Raw genomic sequence first — 23,026 nt, 5'->3', positions numbered from 1 at the left:
GGCCTAGTCAAAGGCCTAGTCAAAGGCCTAGTCAAAGGCCTAGTAAAAGGCCTAGTCAAAGTCCTAGTCAAAGGCCTAGTCAAAGTCCTAGTCAAAGGCCTAGTCAAAGGCCTAGTCAAAGGCCTAGTCAAAGGCCATTTAAAGAAAACTGACTTCTTTCTATGCCAAAAAACATTTGAGAAGATAAATGTTGTTGGGTTTCCTCCTTCAGATTGAATCTGAAGAGAAAAATCAGAACCTGGATGTTCTCAGGAACGTCATGAATGAAACCAGGCCAGAGGAACCGGCCATTAGCCATTCTTCTTCTTTTGTCTCCTCTCGGCTCGGCTTACGTCGGGTTTTCAGAATAAAAGCACAGGAAGCTTCTCTGGTTCCACAGATTATGAGATGATTAACAGGAATTACAAGAAGCTTCAAAGTAGTTTTGACACTCATGTTTGTTTAAATTTGGTGACAACATGAAGCTGCATCCAAGAAAAGATCTGAAACCAAGAGAAGCTCAGAAATACGTTTCAGGTTTTGAGTTTTAAAATTGCTCTTCAGTTATAACCACTATGGAGTAAAATAGATATTAATAATAAACATTTGAAACTGAACCTTTGTTCAAAAGTTTAAAACTTTTTTTGTGTCAACTTTAGATTTTAGTTTTAAATCTTTTTCTTTTAGTTTTAAACAAAAAGGTTTTTTTTCTTCACAGCTTTGTGGCTCAGATTTGGCTCCATAAATCTGAGCCTGATCCAAACTGGACATCTGAATGGATGTCAGGTTTATCTGAGTTATTCTGCTCTCATCAGTATCATGTGTGCCGATGAACCCAGGAGACGTTTTGTCCTGTTCGCTAAAACGGCCGATAATGTAAGTAGGACAGTCGGCTGCTCATTGTGACGTCCAGGTTTAGATTACCGTATTGTTGAGCCTCTTCATATCCGTTACCGCTCCGGTTCTGATGTTTTCACAAAGTGTTGCTCTAATATCTACAAACATTATGAGTCAGAATCAGATGAATTTATAGCAGGACAAACAGCCAATCAGACGATTTCCCTCGTCTCAGTGGTAAAATCTTGTTTCTGTTTGAAGCTTTTCATAAATTTCACCAAAGAAATTTAAATAAATAGTTTTTTTCTGTGAGGTAAATAATTGAAAATGCAATCTAAAATGGATCTGGTGAATTTTTTAATTCAAGCTCGTTTTTTGAATCCAGTTGAATGATAAATGTTCTGTAAAAGTTCTGTACGTTTAAAATGCAGCAGATTGAAACCGTCTGGGTTCTCTGACTTCCCCTCAGTTCAAATCCTGCAGATCTTCTGGTTCTGTTTGTCCTGAGTTGGATTATCAGACTGTGATCCTGAAGTTCACCCCACACAGGATTCATTTAGTGAGTCTTTTATTCCAGGGTTTGGGTCGGTACCAGTTTTCCTCCCTCTGACCTCACAGGACGGGATGTTCAGGGAATTTTTAACGATTTATCAGATTTCTGTGGCAGCGATGGGAAAAACTGAATAATAAAAAATCAGCTGAGCTTTTTGAGTGGACACCTGAGGTACCAGGAAATGTTCTGGTTCTGGACTCTGGACCTGCGGAGACCGTCCCCGTGTCTGCAGGTAAACAGAGCAGAGAAGTGGAGGTCAGAGGCTGGTTTTGTAAAAAGAGGGTGGAGGAGAGATGGAGCGATAAGAACCATAGTCTCTTCTTTCGCCTGGGAATGTTTGGCGTTTCATGAGGACGGCAGAGAGCCAAGTTCTTCCTCCGGCGCTGGACAATGAGGACACGCCCGGCCCGTCCTCAGCCTTTTGTCTCTGGGCCCAACAGGTGAGACAGAACCTGAAAGCTGTTTTGTTCTGGGCGACGCTTATAAATGCATCAAAGCTGCGTTCATGCAGCTCATCTTCCGAAACGGCCTGCAGGAGACGAGGATGTCCAGCTCATACAGGGAGGTGAGTAGAAACCGAATTCAGGATTCAGAGCGAGTGAGAGGAACGTTGTGACTCACCTGGTCTTCCTCCAGATGCTGCCCAGCGTTCTGGGACTCTTCGTCCTGTTCTCCACCTGTTCCGCCATGTTGGTCCCCAACATGACCAGGAACCTGGTCCAAACAGGACAGCCACCAGAAGAAGAAGGCTCCTCATACGACCCCAACACCTCACGCTGGCCTGAAACCGGCCTGAACCACTCTTCGGTTCCGGACCCTCAGTGGCCGTTGCAGACCCGCAGCGGGCCCCTGTGGCCCCCCGGCGAGAACATGACCAACTACGCTAACGGGCTGCGGATGCTGCCCACCGGCTCGCCTCTGGTCCCGGAACCCGACACGTCCATCTGTGACATTCTGTTCAGCCAGCCGGTACCGCCGTCCATCGACCAGATCCCCTTCTTCTGCGTCTGCTCCTACTGCAAAGGGACCGTGGGGCCCAAAGGAGACCGTGGAGACCGGGGGTCCCCAGGTGGGATTACACAAACGTTCAAATTTATATCAGCAAACCAGAGATCACAGAATCCTTCACTTCTTAAAGACTTTATGTGCAGCTGAGACCAGTTTTGTCTGAACCTCAAAGCGTTTGGTCTTCTGGTCCATTAATGCCTGTTGATGCACATTTTACACAGACCAGTGACTGGACTGGAAGTGCTTTACTGTTATGTTAAATTCTGCCAAATTTGTCCAGTTTGTTCTCCTGCCAGAGGTGAGTCTAGTTGACAAAAAGAGTAGAAAGTTTAATCTGATTTAATTTGTGAAAATGATTTTATTACTCAGACAAAACATAAAAGCATGATGATATAAAACACGAGTAAAATTTAATTATCCTTAAAAATGACAAATTCACATTTCATGTTTCCAAAGCATTAAACCTTTGGAACCAACACTTACAGTCAGTATTTAATAAAACAAAGAACTTCCATTATTACTGCAGACTCAGCAGAAACAAACTAGAAGGAAGAACCAGAGCAGGAAACGTCTCAGACTTTCCGCTCTGGTGCTTTTTGTTTGTCATTCAGTGAAGATTTTCACAATAAGAGCAGCTAAACCTCCTAATGTTTGAAGTTAAATTAATAAAACTTTTCCTGGATGTTTTCTAAAGGTCACTCAGTAAGTGTAACTCATCATCTCTGGGTTTTCTGTATATTTAACTGTTGGAGGGATAAAGTTCAGTTTTAGAGCCGGATTGTTGCTCAAGTCTTGCAGTTTTATGCATGAAGTCATTTCAGCACCTTGACTTCATCTGAAACAGGTTCAACAGAAATCGTATTTTATAAAAGTCAGAGGATGTTTTTGTTTGATCAGGTGAACCTGGAAGTCCTGGAATGAGAGGGATGATGGGATTCAAAGGCTACCGAGGATTCACGGGCCCCCAGGGCTTAAAGGGTGAGTTACAGACCTGCCTCCTGTTCCCACATGTAACCCTGAAATACAGCAGCAGGGAGTCTGAGGTCAGCAGCTTCTTCAGCAGTTTCCTTCATTTCCACTTCAGGTCAGAAAGGAGACTCAGGAGAGAAAGGTCAGAGCGGTCCAGCTGGATTCACCGGGACGAAGGGCGATCGAGGATTCAAAGGTCCGAGATCAGAACAGACTGGAGATCGACTCAGAAAAATGTTTTCAATGTTTCTTCATGTGATCACTGCTGGATTTGTGTTTCTGCAGGGGAGAAAGGAGACCAGGGCCTGAGCGGACCTCCAGGTTCTCAGGGGCCCCAGGGAGAGATGGGCTCCTGCCCCGCCTCCTGCGAGAGTGCCCCAGGTGCACCGGGTCTGCCGGGGCCCCCGGGGCCAGTCGGGGCCCGGGGCCTGCCCGGGGTGCAGGGCATTGTGGGAGCTACGGGTGTGAAGGGCGATAAGGGAGACACAGGAGTGGCAGGGAATCCCGGTGTGAATGGTCAGAAGGGAGATCAGGGTGAACAGGGGATCTGTGAATGCACCGACGGGGCGGACGGCGCCAACGGGGCCCCAGGGGAAAAGGGCAGCAAAGGAGACAAAGGTGATTCTGGTTTACAAGGCATTCAGGGCCCCACGGGTTTGAAGGGAGATCAGGGTAACATGGGTATCATGGGTCCCCCCGGGCCCTGCTCCCCGGCCATCCAATCTGCTTTCTCTGCAAGCATCAACCAGTCGTTCCCAGCTGCCAACTGGCCGGTTTCGTTCCCTGACATCCTGACCAACGAGCAGGGCCACTTCGACCCGAACATGGGCATCTACACGGCGCCCATCAACGGCACCTACATTTTCTCCTTCCACCTGGCGACCAATCAGAAGCCGCTGAAGGTCGGCCTGTTCCGAAACTTCTACCCGGTTGCCAGGGTAACGGAGGCGTCGAGCCAGACCACCGCCAGCCACACGGTCGTCCTGCACATGAGCAGATACGACCAGGTGTGGCTGCAGGTGAAGGACTCGCTGACCAACGGCATGTTCACCGACAGCGAAAGCAAAAGCACGTTCTCCGGTTTCCTGCTGCACCCCGACTCCTGCGACATGCCGCTGGGCAGGGACATCAGGCCTCCGCCGCCCTCTGGTGGCTTCTCCTGGGACGGGCATGGTGGCCATCCCACCACTTCACCGCCTTCAGGTGTTTAACAGTCTGCAATAAATCACATTTAAAACACGACTTTATGGTCATTTCATCTCCTGGGTACAGTTCTAATACCATCCACACTGATTTATCAACTAACTAAGCAAAAAATAGCAAAATATCACATTGATGTTTTGAATAAAGAACCAACATTTTAACGGCTGATATGTTGGAATTAGCAGCTGATCAGGAGTGTTTATTGTCTGGTCTCTTTAGGAAGCCGGGGTATGAATAGATATGAGCTTTACTGAGTCACAGGTGGATGAAGAGAAAACATGTTTGAATGAAAGTCAAAATAATCTGATTGTAAACCAGCTTGTGTTCTTTTTATGACTGATAAATCCAAGATGTTTCTGAGATGAAGAAACGATTAAAACAAATTCTCCTCCTTTGAAACGTCCAGAAAAACTCACTTCTGATTCAACACTGCGTCTGACCTCTGACCTCTGACCTCTGCTGGAGAAGCTCAGCTTTACTCCAACATGAAATATTTCCAAAACACTTTGCAGCAGTAGAGTTGATTTGCTTTTAATTATTAATATCAGCTTATTTTCTTAGGAATATTATCAGTTTGCTTTTTAAAATGATGCATGAATAAAAGCAGAGCAGAAGTTTCCACGTTGTTTTTCAGACAATAACTAAAGTGTGTCTTGTAAATTTGTGTTATGTTTATGGATAGATTCATGTCATTTTGAATAAATCTCCAGTTTTGGAAAGACAACCGTCTCGTTTTACGCTCCGTGTTCGGAGACAAACACCAAACCGGTTGGAAAACTGGAGATTTTTTCATTTGACTCAAACTCACTGATCAGCAGTTTGAGACTCTTGTTGCAGAGATTCATGACAGTTTCCAGGTGAATAAATCTGAGGAATGTGTGGATAACTGAAGTAAAAGAGATGAAAACAGAATGCTGCAGTTCTGTCTTTATTCAAACGAAGCTCTTCATTCGTCCCAAACAGTTTTCTGCTCCAGAAAGATTTTCAGGTTGTGACTCTGGAAACGTTTTCTAAGATCTTAGCTTCCATAAAAAGCAGCTGGATATTTGTTCCAGAGCTGTTTACAATCAAGAGTCCAGAAACTGACCAGACAAACTGGTTAGCTTACAGCTAATGTTCACAAATACATCAGAGCGCTTTCAAAAACATTATTAATCATTTCAACAGCAGATATTCATAATTATTCATCAATACATCCAGTGGAAACCAGCTGAGCGCCAGCAGAGAAGCTAACATCCTTTTGTCCTGTTAAAGTTTCATTAAACTTCACATGTTCTCTGATTAAGGAGTCGTCAGTTGTTAGTCCGACCTGGTCCAGTCCGACCTGGTCCGGTCCGGTCCGGTCCAGTCCGGTCCGGTCCGGTCCAGTCCGGTCCGGTCCGGTCCAGTCCGGTCCGGTCCGACCCGATCCGATCCGACCCGCTTCGGTCCGGTCCGACCCGGTCCGACCCGACCCGGTCCGGTCCGACCCGGTCGGGTCCGGTTGTGTTTATCTAAACCTGCCACAGTAGCAAACTCTTTATGCCGTAATTAAAATCCTTTTTCTGTCCACTAAAATGTAAGTTTTAATCAAACCTTGTCATGTAATGAATATTATTCCATGGTGTAAAGTAGAAAATGTTTAAATCACAATAATCTTCCGTTTCCTTTCAATCCAGTAGTTTATGAATTCATGTCATAAAATCAGATCTAAGATGGAGTCCAATAGTTTTTATTGTTCAAACACAAAACAACAGCTGGTCTAGAAAAGCTGCAGCTCGTTTCTATGGTAACTAAAATCTCTGAGCTGCAGGAGCCGGACTTCACTAAAACATGGGATTAAAACAGTGACGTCACATCCCAACACGTCAGCGTCTCTACTTCTCCTTGGGCGCCATGTCGTCTCCGCCCGACACGTTGCCTTCCTCATCGTCATCTTCGCCGGCGCCCATGATTCCCTTCAGGTAGGAGCGCTTGAACTCCTGGAACACCAACTCATCCTCCATCTCACTGCGAACAGCAGGAGCATCACAGATCAGACCACCGAGAACAAAACTTCAGAAACTGATCAGCATGAAAAGATTCAGGAAACACAAACACTCACCATGAACCGAAATTCATAACTGATCTGTAAATATTCTCTAGTGTCTGTTTATTCCTGCATCTAAAGCTGCAAACTATCCCATAAACCCAACATGCATCTGTTCTGACATTAAAGAAAACAATGAAACAAAAACCAACCAAGGCGTCGCCACCCAACATGGCGGCAGGTTCTTCCTGTTTAACCCGATTAGAAGACGACAGATAAAGAACAAAACGCACCAGTAGAGAGAAGAGCTGATGAATAATCTGATCTAAAGCTTCAATAAGAACAGGAAGTTTCTGTCTTTGTTTCAGCCTCATCAGAATCTAGTTGCTCTCATAGTTACCTCTCCTTCACTGCAGGCAGCAAGAAAATCAAAGAGGAAAAACGGAGGTGAAAGAGGGAAGGAGGTCTGATGGACAGGTGAGATCAGGAGAGAGAAAGTTCTACCTGCTTCTGGTTTGGGATGCATGAGTGTGAAGGGAACCTCCAGGCCGACCTCACTGCAACACACACACACACACAGACTCAGACTCAGGATCAACAGGGTGAGTCCAACCTTCCCGATGTTTCCACGGAGCCTGAACTCACCTGGATCCCATCATCCTGCCAGCAGGGAGACAAACATGAGATCAGATTACAGCAGAAACTCTTCAGAGAAAACGAAACACAAAGATCCTCTGAGGCTCCGATCCTTCATTTGATCCTGATATGAAAAACTAAAACAGTTGATGGGAGCAGCAGGTCTGGACTGGAAAACTGACGATAAAAACTCAATGAAACGGAAGAGAAGAAACACGGTGATGAAAACTCCTCAGATTCTTCTGTTGTCTCATTCACATCAGTTTTCCTTCTAAATAACCTGCTTTAAACTCATAACATTTTGTTTTTCTTCAGCTGGTCTGACGTTCTGATTGGCTCAGGTCAGGAACCCTGACATGATGCTGCCACTTCCTAACTGTTCTCCCTCTCCTGCTGTAAATGTTTCTCTTTTGTTTTGGCATTTGTTGTGAAATCAGCTGAATTGAATAAAGATCTCTCTAACATCTGATGATCTGAAAGGTTGTTGTGATTTTGATGGTTGTAGGAAAATCAGAGGAAAACCACCAACCCTCCGATGATGAGCTTCACCATGACTTTGTATGAAACCATGATTCCCAGAACCTCCTTCAGGACTCCTTCCTTCACGCTGAAACAAAACAGACGTTTCAGATCCTGCCGGTTCTGTGGAGCAGCGCTTTGGCGTGGAGCGCGGCTCACATGCTGGACGAGGCCAGGTTGGTGTCTTCGTGCTTCAGCTTCCCGTCCAGAGCGATGCCTCTCCTCTCACGGTTGTTGGCCAGCAGCGGCAGCAGCTTGTAGACCTTCTGCAGCGTCGCTCCGGCAGACACCGAGTCCCTGACACAGAGACGAGAAACAGAGTGAAAACACACCGAGAGCAACAAGAAGGAGCAACAAGCAGGAGCAACAAGCAGGAGCAACAAGCAGGAGCAACAAGAAGGAGCAACAAGAAGGAGCAACAAGAAGGAGCAACAAGCAGGAGCAACAAGCAGGAGCAACAAGCAGGTTAAATGCAGAGAAAACAACAAAAAGACATTCTGCTCTTTAAAACTCTTTATTAGAACGTATATCTGAACGAATGAACATCACTAACTGTGAAACCCCGAGGATTCAGCCAGGAATGTTGGACCAAAGATGGACAGAAAATAAAAACCGGTTGCAGTTCCTGACTGAACCACCAGATGGAAGACTTTTCTCTTTTGAGCTTACAACCAGTTTTGGCAGCAAAAACATTAAATCTGTTCAATTCAACCAACAATAAATAAAAGATCTGAAGTTTTTGTTCCCGAGTCAAACTCCAAACACAACAAATCGTTTTAATTTATGATGACAATTTTTATATCCTGCAGCATTTGTAGGAACATGTTTGTTTCCAGAGATCTTGAGGTTACAAACTTTGATATTTTTCTCAGAGGAAAAATGATGCAAACTTTGACATGCAGTCGGTTCTCATGTGCTAAGATTCGATGTTTCTTCCTTCGTCACTCATTCCTGAAATTCACTGACGACAAAAAGCAGCTAAAATAGTTTTGTGCTTCAATAAACATGAAGCAAATAAAAACCCAACTATTTTATCAGCTGAAGTGAAAACATCTAAAACCGTCAAGTTCAACATTTATTTTCCTCTTATTCTACAAACATTCATGATTTTCCTGAAACCAGATCAACGTTTTAAATCCTGTTAGAAGTTATTTACTGTTGGAAACTGTATGATGGTAAATAAGTCATTAAATCAACTACAGAGAAACTATTAATTAACAGGTAATTAAATGTTGATCAACAGTTAATTACATGTGAAGTCAAATACTCACTAATTAACTATTAACTAATCATTATCAGTGCAACTAGATCAATAGTTCATCATTATTTAACCGTTTATTATCAATTAATTCATGATTTACTCTTCAGTAGTCGCTGTGAGATTTTGGAAACACTCAGATTAGATTCTTAATATTAAAAATTATTTATTGATGCAAAATACAGTTCACACACACACACACATGCACACACACACACAAACACACACACACATGTTTGCGCAGCGATCTTTGTGGGGACTTTCCATTGACTTGCATTCATTTCTACAGCCTAACCAACCAAACCTCAATTCACACCTCAGTCCTAAATCTGACCCCTGACCCAAAAACAGGTTTTCCCCTTGTGGGGCCCAGGCTTCGGTCCTCATAAAGAGCAGTGGGTCCCCACAATGTGATATATGTCAGGAAAATGGTCCCCACAAGGTATTAGAAACACCTCTGGACCCGGTCCCTCTGGACCCAGTCCCTAAAGGCCCGGTCCCTAAAGGCCCGGTCCCTCTGGACCCAGTCCCTAAAGGCCCGGTCCCTCCAGTCCCTCCAGCTCTGAACTGTGTACCCCAGAGCAGAAGCCTTCAATCCGGTCCGGGTTTTCGGCCAGATGTGGAACCCAGGTTGCCCAGATGTTTGGCCACGCCCACCAGGGCTCCTGGGGCCAGCTGGGGGTCACCCAGCAGGGGGCAGTGCTGCGCTCTGCAGCCCAGCAGCAGCTCTCAGCTCCTCCTCTGAGGCTCTGATGGCGTCCAGAAGAACCAACATCTCTCTTCTCAGCGCCTCCATCCTCTCCTCCATCACATGACTCTTCAGGTTCTCCTCCTTCCTCAGCACCGTCTTCCTCTGCTCCTCTTCCTCCTCCAAAAACTAGTGAAGCTTCAGGAACTTCTGCCTGATCTGCCCCTCTGCTCGCTGTTCCTGGAGCTCAAAGTGCTCAGTGTTTGACTGAACTGGACTGAAAAGCTTCACCTCGTCCTGCAGAGCCTGGATGTTTTTCTGGACCTCCTTCCTGCGCAGCTGAGTGGCTTCGTCAGGGTCTGAACCTGTGGCCGTTGTGCTTCTCTGAGTCTCTGCAGACGACTCACGGCGGCTCCAGGCGGTCCAAACAGAACAGATTGGGCTTTTTGCTGTACAGATTGCACACATCCTGCCGCCTCTCCGGGACTTTCCCTGCGGTGAAACTCTCACACAGGTTCTTCAGCACCAGGTTGCAGAGCGCGTCCTTCTCTCCAGAGACGTTTTCACACAGAGGACACTGCTGGACCTGCTTCTCCGTCCACCAGTCCTGCAGACAGGCTCTGCAGAAACTGGGGCAGTGAAGATCTTCTTGAACTCGACTCGCTATCCTGACTTAGTGAAGCTGAGAAAAATGAAGCTCAGACAGAAAAACATAAAAGGCGAAACTGCGTCAGGTTTCTCCTCCGGACCTGAAATCCTCCGGCGGTGAAACGTTGATAGCAGCTGAAGGACTGAAGGAAACCTTCAGGGTTCAGAGGCTGAGAGTTTTCAACTGGTTCAGCTTCATTTCTGTCTGATTAAAGCATCTAAACTTCCTGCAGTTTCCTGACTTCACAGCAGGAATGTTTTCAGTTCTGTAGATCATCATTATTATATTATCCTTTTATTGATCCTCATCCGAACAAAATGATAATCACAAAATTCTCCAATGTCAATAGTCAAATAAAATTTAACGTAAATTTAAAACAGTTTCTCTTTAAAGTCAAACTGAAATGATCATGCTAGCATTAACTTGATCAGATATTTTAGATAGTGCTGCATGACGAATCTTCTTCTATGGTTTTGTTGGTTATAACATTTGGTGGATTGACCCTCACTGCAGTGTCAGGACTCTATTTTGTTAGACTTCACATAATTAGCAGCTCAACCTCCTTATTTCTGGTCAGGAATCATTTCCTGTTTCCTGTTTGACCTGCTGTGATTCTGCTGTGAGCCAATCATTACCCAGAATCCTCGATGTCCACACATTTGACGTAGCTGTCGTTGGAGTACAGCACCACCGTGGCAACCTGGTCAACTGAGACGGGAAACATTCAGGTGAGTTTGTTTAAAACTTGATGATGTCATCACCACCGTCAGGTGTGTTTACCTGAAAGGACGACGTTCTTGATGTTTTTGTTGGAGTTGTTTGTGATGTTGACGTGAGCGTGGATCGTCTCTCCGTGGTAATAAAGCTAAACATCAATTTAAGATTAAAATTACAGGTTTGATTGTAAATGAATGAATCAGTGGATCGAGACGCTCCACCTGTTTATCCAGAGCGACTTTAACATGCAGCGGCTTGTCGGACATGACGAAGTCTTTGGTGGTTTCAACGGAAGGTGGCGCCCCCTGCATGTCTGGAGCGTACTGGACCTTCCTGATCATCAGCTTCACTGTGCTCCTGTTGGACAAACAGACGTTCAGCATTTCCTCACCGACAGCTTCAGCCTTCAGGACAGATGAGACTCACCGTTTGCGAACTTTTGCATCCTGACTCTCGGCGCTGAACGCTTTAATCTCAAACTCCACGGCACATTGCTGCAGAAAAGGAGACGGTTTGGGTTTTTACTGAAGGGAGACCCGGGAGGACGGCCAGAGGGACAGCTGGGAAAACCTGGCCAAAATGGCCGATGTGAAGTCAACCCAGATGGAGTTACAGAGAGAAGACAGACTGGACTCCACACTCTGCTTCACTCCTGATGGTCCAGTTGACCCGGTTCTACTGGAACCAAAACTTCATCATCTGTTCATTTCCAGCTGCTGTGGTTCTGACCCAAACCAACCTGTTCCCCTCCTGGCCTGTGGGGGCGCTGCACCAACAACCACTGAAGGAAACCACACAAAAACCTCTGAAGACACTGAGAGCAACTTCCTTCTTCACCAGATGGAAACAAGATGGAGGCGTCAGATTTTATCTCTTTAGTCTTTGGCTGAAGACCAGGAGACATTTCTGCTGCTAGCGCTAGGCTAACACGTTAGCTTTGGTTGGATTTACCCAGAATTCTTTGCACTGTTGTCCGTTTCACATATGCATTCAAACTGAATCAGAGTTCACTTAACCGAACCCAGACCGCGTTAGCATCAGAGTTCTACCAATAATCATTAAATTCTTCATCATCATGAATAAATCTAGTTTCATTCAGTCAGAAAACTTTCTAATAAAAGCCGAGTTAGGAAGTCGTGTTCAGAGGAGATTCTGTTTTCTTATTCGTTTTATACAATAATCTATAAATCAATAAACAAACAGATGTTTAACCAGGGAGGTAAAAGCTGCCAAGCTGGATGAAAAAGACATGATTGGAACCAAACTGGAGCAGATTTTGGTGTGAAGCTGAAATGAACCTGAACCGAAAACTGAAGTCATCCAGAAGTGGGAGAATTTAACCGCGGCTCACCTTCCCAACATCATGGGGTCCTGGTTGGAGAGCCACTGAGCAAGGCAGGTTGTCAGGAAACTGGAAAGAAAAACAAATTTCAGGTTTTCGCCTGGCTCTGCAGTAAGGCCGACTCTGATTGGCTGCTCCGGTCACCTCAAAGAAGAAGGGGTATGCGTTGTTGCCCAGCTTGCGCAGCAGCTTGGCCTGGACCTTGGTGTGGACGGCCTTGTCCCGGTCCTGCAGCGGCGGGTAAACCTGGCGGGTGGACAGGTAGAGCTCCCGGCGGAACGCGATGCCGATCACGTCCATGTCGTCGCGGCCGTAGCGGAAGATGCAGGACAGGGTGACGAACACTAGAGGGCAGAAGAGGCACAAGCAGCTGTTATGATCAACTACATGTAATAAAAAATAAAAGATAAAAGATTTTCAACTGGATGCAAAAGTGCAAAAAATTATCTCCGTTGTCTGATGTGTTACCATGGTTACACATCCTTTCTTTGTGGTTGAGCTCAGTTTGCTCACTAATACATAACCAATTATCTGTGATTGATTTTAAGCTCCGCCCCTTTTCCCAGAATGCACCAGATTACTGGTGATGATGCTTTAAACAGCAGGAGGGGCCAAATTCTGCCCAGGGCCCCAGAAAACCGAGGGCCAGCCCTGCTTTCTAGATCAAATCATATAATACGAGTAGGGCCACAAGTATTCATACCCCTGGCAGATTTGTTCTCTTGGGTTTTGATGATTTATCTTTGATAATAATCAATAATCAATAATTTATTCACCCTAATCTTTAGCTCCATCACAGATTTTCTATCAGATTTATTTATTCCTAGTCAGAAGAAACATGTTGAAATGAAAACATTTCTACTTTAAACCTACGTTTCCCAGGCGTATGAATAGTTTTGGCCTGAATTATCTTCCTGTTGAACCAGAAAATATTTCTAAACTAAAATATTTCCACCATGTTTTCATTTAATGATCATCAGGAGAGAAAATCATTCACAGACCTTTCCTCCCGGCCAGAGCCTCCGGGTCGATGAGGACGACGCCATCTATTGGTGGAAGAGGAGAAAGCAGGTCAGTGACAGGAAGGTTCTGGTTCTGAAATGTTTTCTGATTCTTCTGGTTCCGGAGGGATCCGGCTGTGAGACTGACCCACTGGATCCACAGAGTCCACTCGGTCCACGAAGTCTCTCTTCCCCATGAACACGCCGACCTGAAAACATCCAGCAGCCGTTATGCACTGGGACAGTTTGAATACTGAAGGTTGATTCTCTGTGACTCGGACATTCAGAATCCTCACTGTGACTTTGTTTTTATCACATTTAAGAAAAATAAATCTATTTAAATCTGATGTGTAAAGAATAACCAGCAGAAAATGATTTATTAATAAATTTCACTTTATTATCAGACAATTCAATTGAAACAAGATAACTAATAATAATTTGAGTTACTCATATTTTAAAGGCATAAAATGTTTAAAGGGAAGTTCTGGATGTAATTATTGATCTTAAGTCATAAATATAAATGTTAATACAGAAATCACAGTTTATCTGCTTTTATTAAGCTTCCAAATAGTAAAATAATTATTTACATGTGGGACAGCAGTTATAAAACTTCCCTTCATGAGTGGAAACTCAAACAACTGCTGGTTCTCTTGCATGTCTGTTTTTAAAACTGCTTGGTGCAGAAATGAGTCTGTCAGGCGATTCTGTTTATTTACTTTAGTCTGAAACTAAACAGAGTCGCTCTGACAGGAAGTGGATCGACTGGATCCCCAGTTTACTTTGTTTCACTCACCGACTTGTCTTTGCAGGTTTTCTTAAAAATTACATTTTTTGGACTCATGATGGTGGAGATGGAGAACAGCTGAACTGAGGAACTGGAACAAGCAGAAACAGATGAAATAAATATCAGGACTGCAGCGTTTGACCTTCAGACCTGAAACAGGTTTGACCTTCAATGTGTCTCATTTACATCCAGCAGATTCACAGTTTGCATCAACTCTCCAGTTGGGTAAAGTTTGAGTCTCAATACATTTTCAGTTAATTTCTGTAAGATGTTGCAGAGATCATGTATGGATTCTAAACAAACAGACTTAAAGAGGAGCAGCAAACGCAAAGGAGGCGGATTAGCAGAGCGAGCTAACAGCTGACGGTCATCCAGGACGTTTTGCCTGGATGCTGAGCTGTTAGCATGTTAGCATGTTAGCATGAGTCTTCAGTCAGAGCAGTTTTATTTTATCAGCTTGTTTAAATGCACTGGAGCTCCTGATTAAAAGGTTTTAAAAAATTGTTTTTCTTTTTAAAATTCAGCTGAAACACAGACGTAACATTTACAGAAATATGATGAAAATATGATTTCTAGTAGAACTATTCACTCAGAGAATGAAAGTTAAATAATTAGAAATTAGAAGGTGAAACTTGAATATGTCCAGGTTTAGTTTTATCTCCCTCTAGCGGCCGAAATGATGCACTGCAGCTTCATCCACTGGTTAAAAAAAGAAGCTGTAAATACATTTCTTAAAAAAATTAAAAATAAATAACTTAAAACAATATGTTATAGAATTAGTCTAATAATCTACTTCATAAGTGAATAACTTAGGATGAGCAGAAACAGATTTCCATCATTGTTTTCAGTTGATTTCTTACTAAAATAATAAACTGTTTACAGCAGAGTTAATGAAATTAAGATGAAGAGGAAAACATGTAAACAGATTTCAGCTGCTGAGCCTCTTAATCCTGTTAAAATCCTCCCACTGATCTGGACCAGAACTTTCTGCTCACAGAACCAGAACAAATCTGTTCCAGCTGGAGCTTCTAACATGGAACATGATTCTCTCTGGGTTTATAATTATAATTATTAAAGTATTTTCTTCATCACTGATCTTCTGAATCATGTAGAATATCTAATAAACATTAGTTTAGTGTCTCCTGCTCCAGAGAGTTCTGGTTCCTCCTGAATCGGGCCGTTTCCCGTCCGGACTCCTCCTACAGTAAACAGATAAAACACGATAACCTGCAGGTCGGATCCAAGTGACTCACCTGTGCTGCTGAGGTTCTGAATGAGAGGAGGAGACCGGCCCGGTCCACTGGTTCTATATGTAAACACCTGCTGTCTGTCAGGGCTGCCTGGGCCAATCAGAGGCCGCCTGCAGTGACCTTTGCCCTCCTCCTTGCTGTTCCACAGACAGCCAGACTTCCTGAGAGGATTGGAGCGGTTCCACCTCCGTCAGCACATCGGGCCGGATTAGAACGGAGCTCTGCCTGCAGCGCCGCATGAGGTTCTTCATCCGGCAGCTGCTAGAGAAGAAACTCCTTTATTCATAAATAAACTGTTTTATTCATAAATAAACTGTTTTATTCATAAATAAACTGTTTTATTCATAAATAAACTGTTTTATTCATAAATAAACTCCTTTATTCATAAATAAACTGTTTTATTCATAAATAAACTGTTTTATTCATAAATAAACTCCTTTATTCATCTGTAAAAATGACCGTCCTGCTGCTGATGTCCAACCTGACGGGATTCACAAAACTTCAGCTTTAAATGTTTTGTCTCGTGTTTCCTGGTTAAATCAACTAGAAGTAAAAATAAATAAATGAAAACATAAAACAGTAAAATTGTCCAACAGCTTAACAAACTCTTTGGCTCCAGAAAACAACATTTATGTTTTTATTGTGAGAATTACAGATTCTGGAGGAATAAAACGTGGAGAAACAGCTTTTAGCTTCTATGCTCCACAAATCTGGAACAAATGTCCAGAAAATTGCGAAACAGCCGAAACACTGAGAACCTCTAAACCATCTGTGTAGAGTTTGATTAATAATAAATGAAACACTGAGCAGCATGTTGATGATTTTGATGACAGAGCTCATTAAAATGTTTGTTCTGGTTCTCAGTCGTCGACTTTTTGTGTTTTTATGACTTTTTGTGTTTTTCTGTTGTAAATACTTTGAACTGCCTCGTTGCTGAAATGTTCTGCATATAAACTGGATTGATTGAAATTAAAAGCACAAAATAAACTGAAAAAACAAAATGGAGAAGAATCCAAATTATGAAAAAATAAAAGATTAAAAACTGTTAAAGGAACTATTTTAAAAACCAGAGAAAAACCGATAAATAAACGACCATCATTCTGTTTTCTGCTGTAGTTAAATAAATCTGAACACATTTGACAATTTCTCAGAACATCTGCCATGATCACGTCGCCACAGTCTGAGCTGCTCAGACCTTTGACATGTGGAGTGTGTGCAGAAAGCGTTCTGAAGGTTGAGCGCTGGTTCTGATCCGGTCTGCAGAGCTGGTGCACGGCTTTGGAGGGTGATGCTGCGGGGCGCTAATCCACCGACCTGCCTGTCAGCAGGTATAGAGGAGCAGGATTACTGCCTGCAGCGCATTAATCATCCAAATTACACTTCAGATTACAGCGCTAACACACACACAAGCGCACTCCCCCTGCCCGCCCCCCCCCACACACACACACACACACGTTTGTGTGGTTTTCTTTATGGGGACTTTCCATTGACTTCCATTCATTTAAAGCCCAACCGTATCCTTACCCTTATAATAACCCTAACCCTTACAAACCTAACCCTGACCAAGATTCAATTCACACCTTGGTCCTAAATCTGACCTCTGACCTAAAAACAGCGTTTCCCCCCAGGGTTTGGTCCCCACAAGGAGCAGTGGGTCCCCACAACGTAGTGTCAGGAATATGGTCCCCACAAGGTATTAGAAACAAACGTGCACACACACACACACACACACACACACACACACACACACACACACACACACACACACACACACAGTTTGAAGGAACAGCTTTGTGCTTTTAAGTCTCATAAAAGCATCACATAAAGGCTTAATTAATGAGATGAAGTGGATCACTGGTCTAAAATCAGCTCCTTTCAGGGAACGTTTGATGATCAGACAAAATAAAAATTGAGTTCTTTGGTCCAGAGTCTCTGAGGAAATCAAGCAGCTGAAATGTTTTGGTAACAAACTTTATTCAGATAAAAATAAATGTGAAACAGTTTTGTTAAAATCATCATCAATCAGATATTTTCTTCACTTTCAATAAAACCAACATTGAAGATTTAAAATAATTCAAACAAAGACAGAAAACAACAACAGCAACAACAACATCATCAGCGTAGAAGGTGACTTTCAGACGGCGTATCTGAAGAGATTCATCCTGAACTCAAAAGCAAATGTTGATGGAGAAAAACTTCAAGTTATTTAGTTTTTTATGTCACAGCTTAACTGAGCAGAACCTTCTAGAAACGAGTGGAAACAGTCCAGATAGAAACACGTGATTAGACGTAAGCTCTGGTGGATTCTGTGTCGGTCCGGGCCGTGGCCGTGTAAACCTTCTTCGCTGGGTAACCGCTGCAAAACAAAACGTAGCGTTCAGAGCGGCTTATAATTAATTTCAATTAGCTGCAGCATCACGACATAAAGATGATCTGAGAAAAATAAAAACGGTCAGTTACCCTTTCTTTCCAGCAGGTGACGCTCTCTTGCAGGCAGTGCAGAGGAGACTTCCACCCACGATGCAGAGGGAGCCTCCGGCCCAACCCAGGTAGAGACCGGTGCCGAGCTCGAACCTGCAGAAACAGAAACAGAGTTCAGGTCCAGTTCAGGTCCAGTTCAGGTCCAGTCCAGTTGCTGTGAACTGGAGGAAACTCACTTTGCTCCTCCGTACAGCGGGTTGTAGAACTCCTGAACCACCTGGTATCCGTACCAGGAACAGGCGATGATGCAGCACAGCCCTGCAGCACAAACACATCGATTTTGGACTCATTGCATCATTCTGAAGCTGATTTTCCCAGTTTGGATGTTTGTTGGGTGTGTGTGTGTGCGTGTGTGTGTGTGTGTGTGTGTGTGTGTGTGTGTGTGTGTGTGTGTGCTTACCTCCCAGGATGCACATGATTCCTCCGGTGGCAGCCATCTTGGCCTTGGACTCCACGGTGGCCGAGCCGATCTTGATACATTTGAGTCCGAGCAGAGAGACGATCATGCAGCCGAGACCGAGCAGCAGAGAGATGATCATCAGAGCGCGACACGCCTGGACGTGAACTGCAGGAACACACACACACACACACACACACACACACACACACACACACGCTGAGGATGCTTTTCTACAATAAACTATCATTATGTGGCAAAAATGTTTTCCAAAAACAACTGAAACTAAAAATTTATGACAGAAAATATAAAATCAGTTTAAAGTGACAAATTGATGGTTGATACAAATATCAACCTTTTACTAAATATATGAATAGTTTTGTGTCTAAATTTGATTATCTGAGTTAAGTTTTATGTTAATTTATCAGAAACTGATAATAAAAACAAAAATAAGTAACATTTGGTACATTTTCTGTTTGAGATTAATTTTAATTATTCTACTCTTTCAATGTTCAAAATAAGGTCAATTTATGTTTCATCACTTTGGTTTCTTTTTCAAAAATAAAAAGTATTTTTTATTAAACACAAAAATACAGGTTTCATCAACAAACCCAGGCAAATAATGAAATCTGTTTATTTTATGCTATTTTTGTGTCAAATTTAATCTATAAAAAGTGAAAGTCAGTGAGTGTCTTTATATTCATTTTGTTTAAAATTTACCACTTTTATACAAGTAGAGGAGGTTAAAAGGTCAAATGTTAAGAAACTCCATCATGGGGCGTTCAGTGGCGGCGTAGGGAGCAGCGCGACTTTCATCTGGAGGCCTTGAGTCGTTGACGTGGCGTCACGGGTTCGATTCCCGGACCCAGCGATGTTTGCCGCATGTTTTCCCCCCTCCTACTTTCATAAAAGGGACATTAGAGCCACAAAAGACCCCCTGGAGGGGAGAAGACAAAACTCCAACATGTTTCCAGAGGTTGTTTTTAAGGAAATGTCTTTAATTCAGACGTTAACTCCTTTTACAGCAGGAGGAACTTTACAGCTGCTGCAGTAATTTATTACTGTAATAAAATGATTCGCTGATCACACAAACCGCCGCACCTTTTTACGACGGCCCAGAGTTTCAGGAGAGAAACGTTTGGTTTCCAACAACCTGAATGTCGGTTTCATAAAACATTTCTGAGACTTCAAATACAATATCAGGTGAATTTATGTGAGTTTCCCCAAAACCAGAAGATTTTAAGTTAAATGTGGAAACAGGAGCAAATATCTTTATTTAATGTCTTCTGATAAAAACTCAGAATAACTTTAAGAATTAATGACGGTTTAAATTTTTAACACTTTGAATACTTTTTTAAATATTCCAGCTGTTTTTTTGTTTTTTTTGCTTCACTTTTGTTTTCCCTCCATTTTACAACCAGCAGGAAAAACGTTCAAAATGGCGTCCAGAAGAAAACGGATCCAAGAGCATGATGGGAAGAACAAACAAAATCATATTTGAACATTTCATTTAAAAGTCTAACTTTTGTTGAGATTATTTGCTGTTTAATTTGAAACAAAATGAATAACCAGTTTCTAGTTTTTCTGTTTTGGGCGGGAAACGTCAGACTCTGAAATCCCCAACCTTTGGACCGCCGACCCAGAACCAGAACCAGAACCGGTGCCACTTTGGGCGAACTGACCTAATTCCTGTTAAGCTTTTAAAGAAATCCAGTCAGCTCATCGTTTATTCAGGAAATAAAATCCACCAGTAAACTCAACAGATTTTACATTTGAGGACAGATTAACTTTAGCACTGAAGCTAAAGTTCCTCATTTCAGCTGATCAACGTAAAGCAGCGAAATAACCAGCCATAAAATGACCTAATCTGGGAGAAATCTGATACAAATCTCTAATTTTAATGTTTTTTTTAAATGTTTTTCACTTTAAAACTTGTGTCTGAAGTAAACAGTCAGCTGATTCCAGGTGCTGATCTTACCTGGGAGGGCCAGCATGGACTCGAAGTCGCGGCAGTTGGCGATGCCGGCGCTGTTCTCGGCGCAGGCGTGCCACAGGTTCTCAAACTCCCTCTGAGAGACGATGACGCTGCCGGACACCGAGGAGATCTTCCAGTAGTCGTTAGCCAGCGCCACGCCGGTGATCAGGAAGCCAATCAAGCACATGATGAACCCCGCTGCCTCCACTGCCGTCGACATGGTGGCAACGCTTTTGGAAAACTTCTCAAAATGAAGCACAGAAGAAAAACTCCAAGTACTGAAGATGATCTCAGACTGAAGGAGCCTCTGCTGGAAGCCTGGAGGCAGAAAGAAAGAGCAGCAAGTCCTGAGAGCTGAAACCTTTGGTGGGTGAAGTCAGAGCTGATGCCTCTCCTTCAGATAATGTGACGTCTGAGGCTCTGAGAGCAGGACTTTAGTCTCTACCAGGGCCATAAACCGCAGGGCCACTCCCTGTAGTTCCCTTCATCTCTAATATGGCCACAGTGACGATGATGATGATGATGATGATGATGATGATGATGATGACGATGATGGAGAGTCTTCAGCCACTCCTCAGATACTTCGGTAGAGAGACTGGAGGTCATGGTGAACCAAACAGGTTTTCACCCAAAACAACTAAAAAAACTGCAAAGTGTGGAGGAATCAGCTGTGTTGCCATGGCAGCCATCGCTATGGAGACAAACACTTCCTGTCGCAGGCAGACTGGACAAACATTTCAGGGTCTCTGGTTCCCAGTAAAACATCTGAAAGTGAGATGGAGGCAAGTGAACCTTTTATGGATGAAACTCAACTAAAAACCAACCAGATTATGATTTTATCTGAAACAGAATCAATTACAGATTTATTGATGGAACCTGATTTAATGTCGTGTTTTGATTATTGATTCTGTGCTGCATTGTGTTTCTGTTTGATTTGATGTAAAGCACTTTGAAATGCCTTGATGCTGAAATGAGCTATAATAAAATAAAATAATAAAAAGATGGACGCCAGACGTCTTCTTCACCTGGTGACCAACAGCCCTTCCTCGTTAATGATGTCATTCATGATGTCATTCATGATGTCACAGTCAGTAATATTGATATTTATCTGCAGGATGTTTTCACTCTGACCTCCGTCGTTTCTGTTTATTGAGGAAGTGAAAATGGGGAACTTTGTTTTTATCGGGGTTGACCTTTACAGGTTGACCTTTACAGGTTTACCTTTACAGGTTGACCTTTACAGGTTGACCTTTACAGGTTGACCTTTACAGGTTGACCTTTACAGGTTTACCTTTACAGGTTGACCTTTACAGGTTGACCGTTATAGGGGAAAGAAGAAGTGAGGCGTTGTCATGGAAACGGTGATGTTGATCCGCTTCCCCTGATCCATAAAAACCTTTAAACATGAAAACGTGAACCTGATGATCATAAAACCTCAGGATGAGCTGAATAAATGTTCTGCAGCAGCATCAGGGCAGCGGACCGGAACGGGTTCTGGTTCTGGTTCTCCAGGGTTCTCCAGGGTTCTGGTCTCGGTGAAACCCAGCAGGCCAGTCAGCAGCTTTTATGGGTTTACTGGTTTTATGGCGGCTGCTGGTTAATATTTGCTCAACATCAGAGTCCAAAGTCTGAGGAGTTCTGATCCGACTGAAACCGGGCCAGAATCAAACCCGTTCTGAACGACCAACATCCTCACTGCCGTCAGTTCTGGTTCTTCTTGACCTCTGACCTCTGGCGGCCCGGTCAGGTGGTTCTGGTCGGTTTCGCCTCTCCTAACTGGGTGTGGTTAACGGCAGCTGCAGGTCAACATGTTCAGCAGCCTGACGAACTGACCTTTGACCTTTCTGTCGCGCAGCTCCATTAGAAAACAGAGCAGCTTTAATTCCTCTGTTTCCATTTCAGTTACATTTTATATTTAATACATAAATAATTATCTTAACATGTTTCAGTTTGTGATTTAAATAATCGTGGCACAAATTGTTTCCTAAAATCAATAAAGGATTTAATTTTTCTCTCCGATCAGGAAAATGTTTTTGATTCTTTCTCAGGTTTTTGAGTTTTTCATGTTTTTTCTTCAGGCTGCAAAGGAAACATGTTTACAGGCCTGAATGATAAAGTGATGCTGAAACAGGAAAGAGTTTCCAGTTAAACAGAACAAAGAGATTTTTAACTAATTTAACTTCATTCTCTCATTTCCACTCAATCCGTCAAATTAACGATTTCAGAGAAACAAACCTGAGAAACAGGTGAGAGAAGAAAACCTGCAGGCTGGGTGGAGAACAGAGATGTTCTATTCTGACAGAGGATCACTACAGAGATGTTCTATTCTGACAGAGGATCACTACAGAGATGTTCTATTCTGACAGAGGATCACTACAGAGATGTTCTATTCTGACAGAGGATCACTACAGAGATGTTCTATTCTGACAGAGGATCACTACTCGACTGTTTACCTAATGAGTCCAAACAGACGGAGCAGAAAGAGACAGCCAGAATATTAACACTGATTATGTTTAGAAACAACTAAATAAATGAGAAGGAGGAAATAATAACCATGGAAACGTCCTAATAAAGGAATAATTAGAACATAAAGAATGAAACTGGAGCATGAACAAGAAAATAAACACAAAAATGAAAGAAAACAGCCTGATCATCTCTGGGAGATTTAAATAAAACTTCTGTTTCTATAAACATCTGGATCCATCAGATTTATTCAGATTTATTCAGATTATCCTCATTATTCTGACCTCAGAACCAGAACCACAGGACAAC

General features: G+C 43.2%; 3 protein-coding genes across 9 annotated transcripts; 1 reads left to right on the top strand and 2 right to left on the bottom strand.

Moving 5' to 3' along the window:
- The first annotated feature begins 939 nt into the window (after positions 1-939).
- LOC122841694 (otolin-1) lies at positions 940-5,461 on the top strand. The gene is made up of 5 exons (XM_044135236.1): positions 940-1,934; positions 2,006-2,438; positions 3,275-3,355; positions 3,462-3,542; positions 3,632-5,461. The coding sequence occupies exons 1-5, from the start codon at positions 1,875-1,877 to the stop codon at positions 4,555-4,557; spliced, it is 1,581 nt and encodes a 526-aa protein (XP_043991171.1). The 5' UTR covers positions 940-1,874; the 3' UTR covers positions 4,558-5,461.
- A 573-nt stretch (positions 5,462-6,034) lies between these two features.
- saga (S-antigen; retina and pineal gland (arrestin) a) lies at positions 6,035-15,632 on the bottom strand. 7 transcript variants are annotated; one of them, XM_044135264.1, is made up of 16 exons: positions 15,405-15,632; positions 14,161-14,242; positions 13,516-13,576; positions 13,368-13,412; positions 12,376-12,710; positions 11,451-11,518; positions 11,246-11,381; positions 11,088-11,172; positions 10,943-11,015; positions 7,872-8,009; positions 7,723-7,800; positions 7,203-7,217; positions 7,062-7,114; positions 6,958-6,967; positions 6,851-6,888; positions 6,035-6,538 (listed from the first exon to the last, which is right to left on the bottom strand). In XM_044135264.1, the coding sequence occupies exons 2-16, from the start codon at positions 14,206-14,208 to the stop codon at positions 6,489-6,491; spliced, it is 1,233 nt and encodes a 410-aa protein (XP_043991199.1). In that variant the 5' UTR covers positions 14,209-14,242; positions 15,405-15,632; the 3' UTR covers positions 6,035-6,488. The 7 variants fall into 7 exon arrangements, with proteins under 7 accessions (XP_043991199.1, XP_043991201.1, XP_043991203.1 ...); XM_044135266.1 differs by lacking the exon at positions 6,851-6,888 and having other exon boundaries at positions 12,376-12,435; positions 12,511-12,710; XM_044135268.1 differs by lacking the exon at positions 6,851-6,888 and having other exon boundaries at positions 12,376-12,435; positions 12,568-12,710.
- Positions 15,633-17,440: 1,808 nt separating this feature from the next.
- On the bottom strand, positions 17,441-20,691 carry cldn15la (claudin 15-like a). The gene is made up of 5 exons (XM_044135317.1): positions 20,258-20,691; positions 18,283-18,447; positions 18,059-18,140; positions 17,862-17,975; positions 17,441-17,757 (listed from the first exon to the last, which is right to left on the bottom strand). Exons 1-5 carry the CDS (start codon positions 20,472-20,474, stop codon positions 17,685-17,687), a joined length of 651 nt encoding a protein of 216 aa, XP_043991252.1. The 5' UTR covers positions 20,475-20,691; the 3' UTR covers positions 17,441-17,684.
- Positions 20,692-23,026: the final 2,335 nt, after the last annotated feature.

This window comes from Gambusia affinis, linkage group LG12, assembly GCF_019740435.1.
Source record: "Gambusia affinis linkage group LG12, SWU_Gaff_1.0, whole genome shotgun sequence".
NCBI classification, from domain to species: Eukaryota; Metazoa; Chordata; class Actinopteri; order Cyprinodontiformes; family Poeciliidae; genus Gambusia; species Gambusia affinis.
This window is presented reverse-complemented; position numbering and strand designations above follow the sequence as displayed.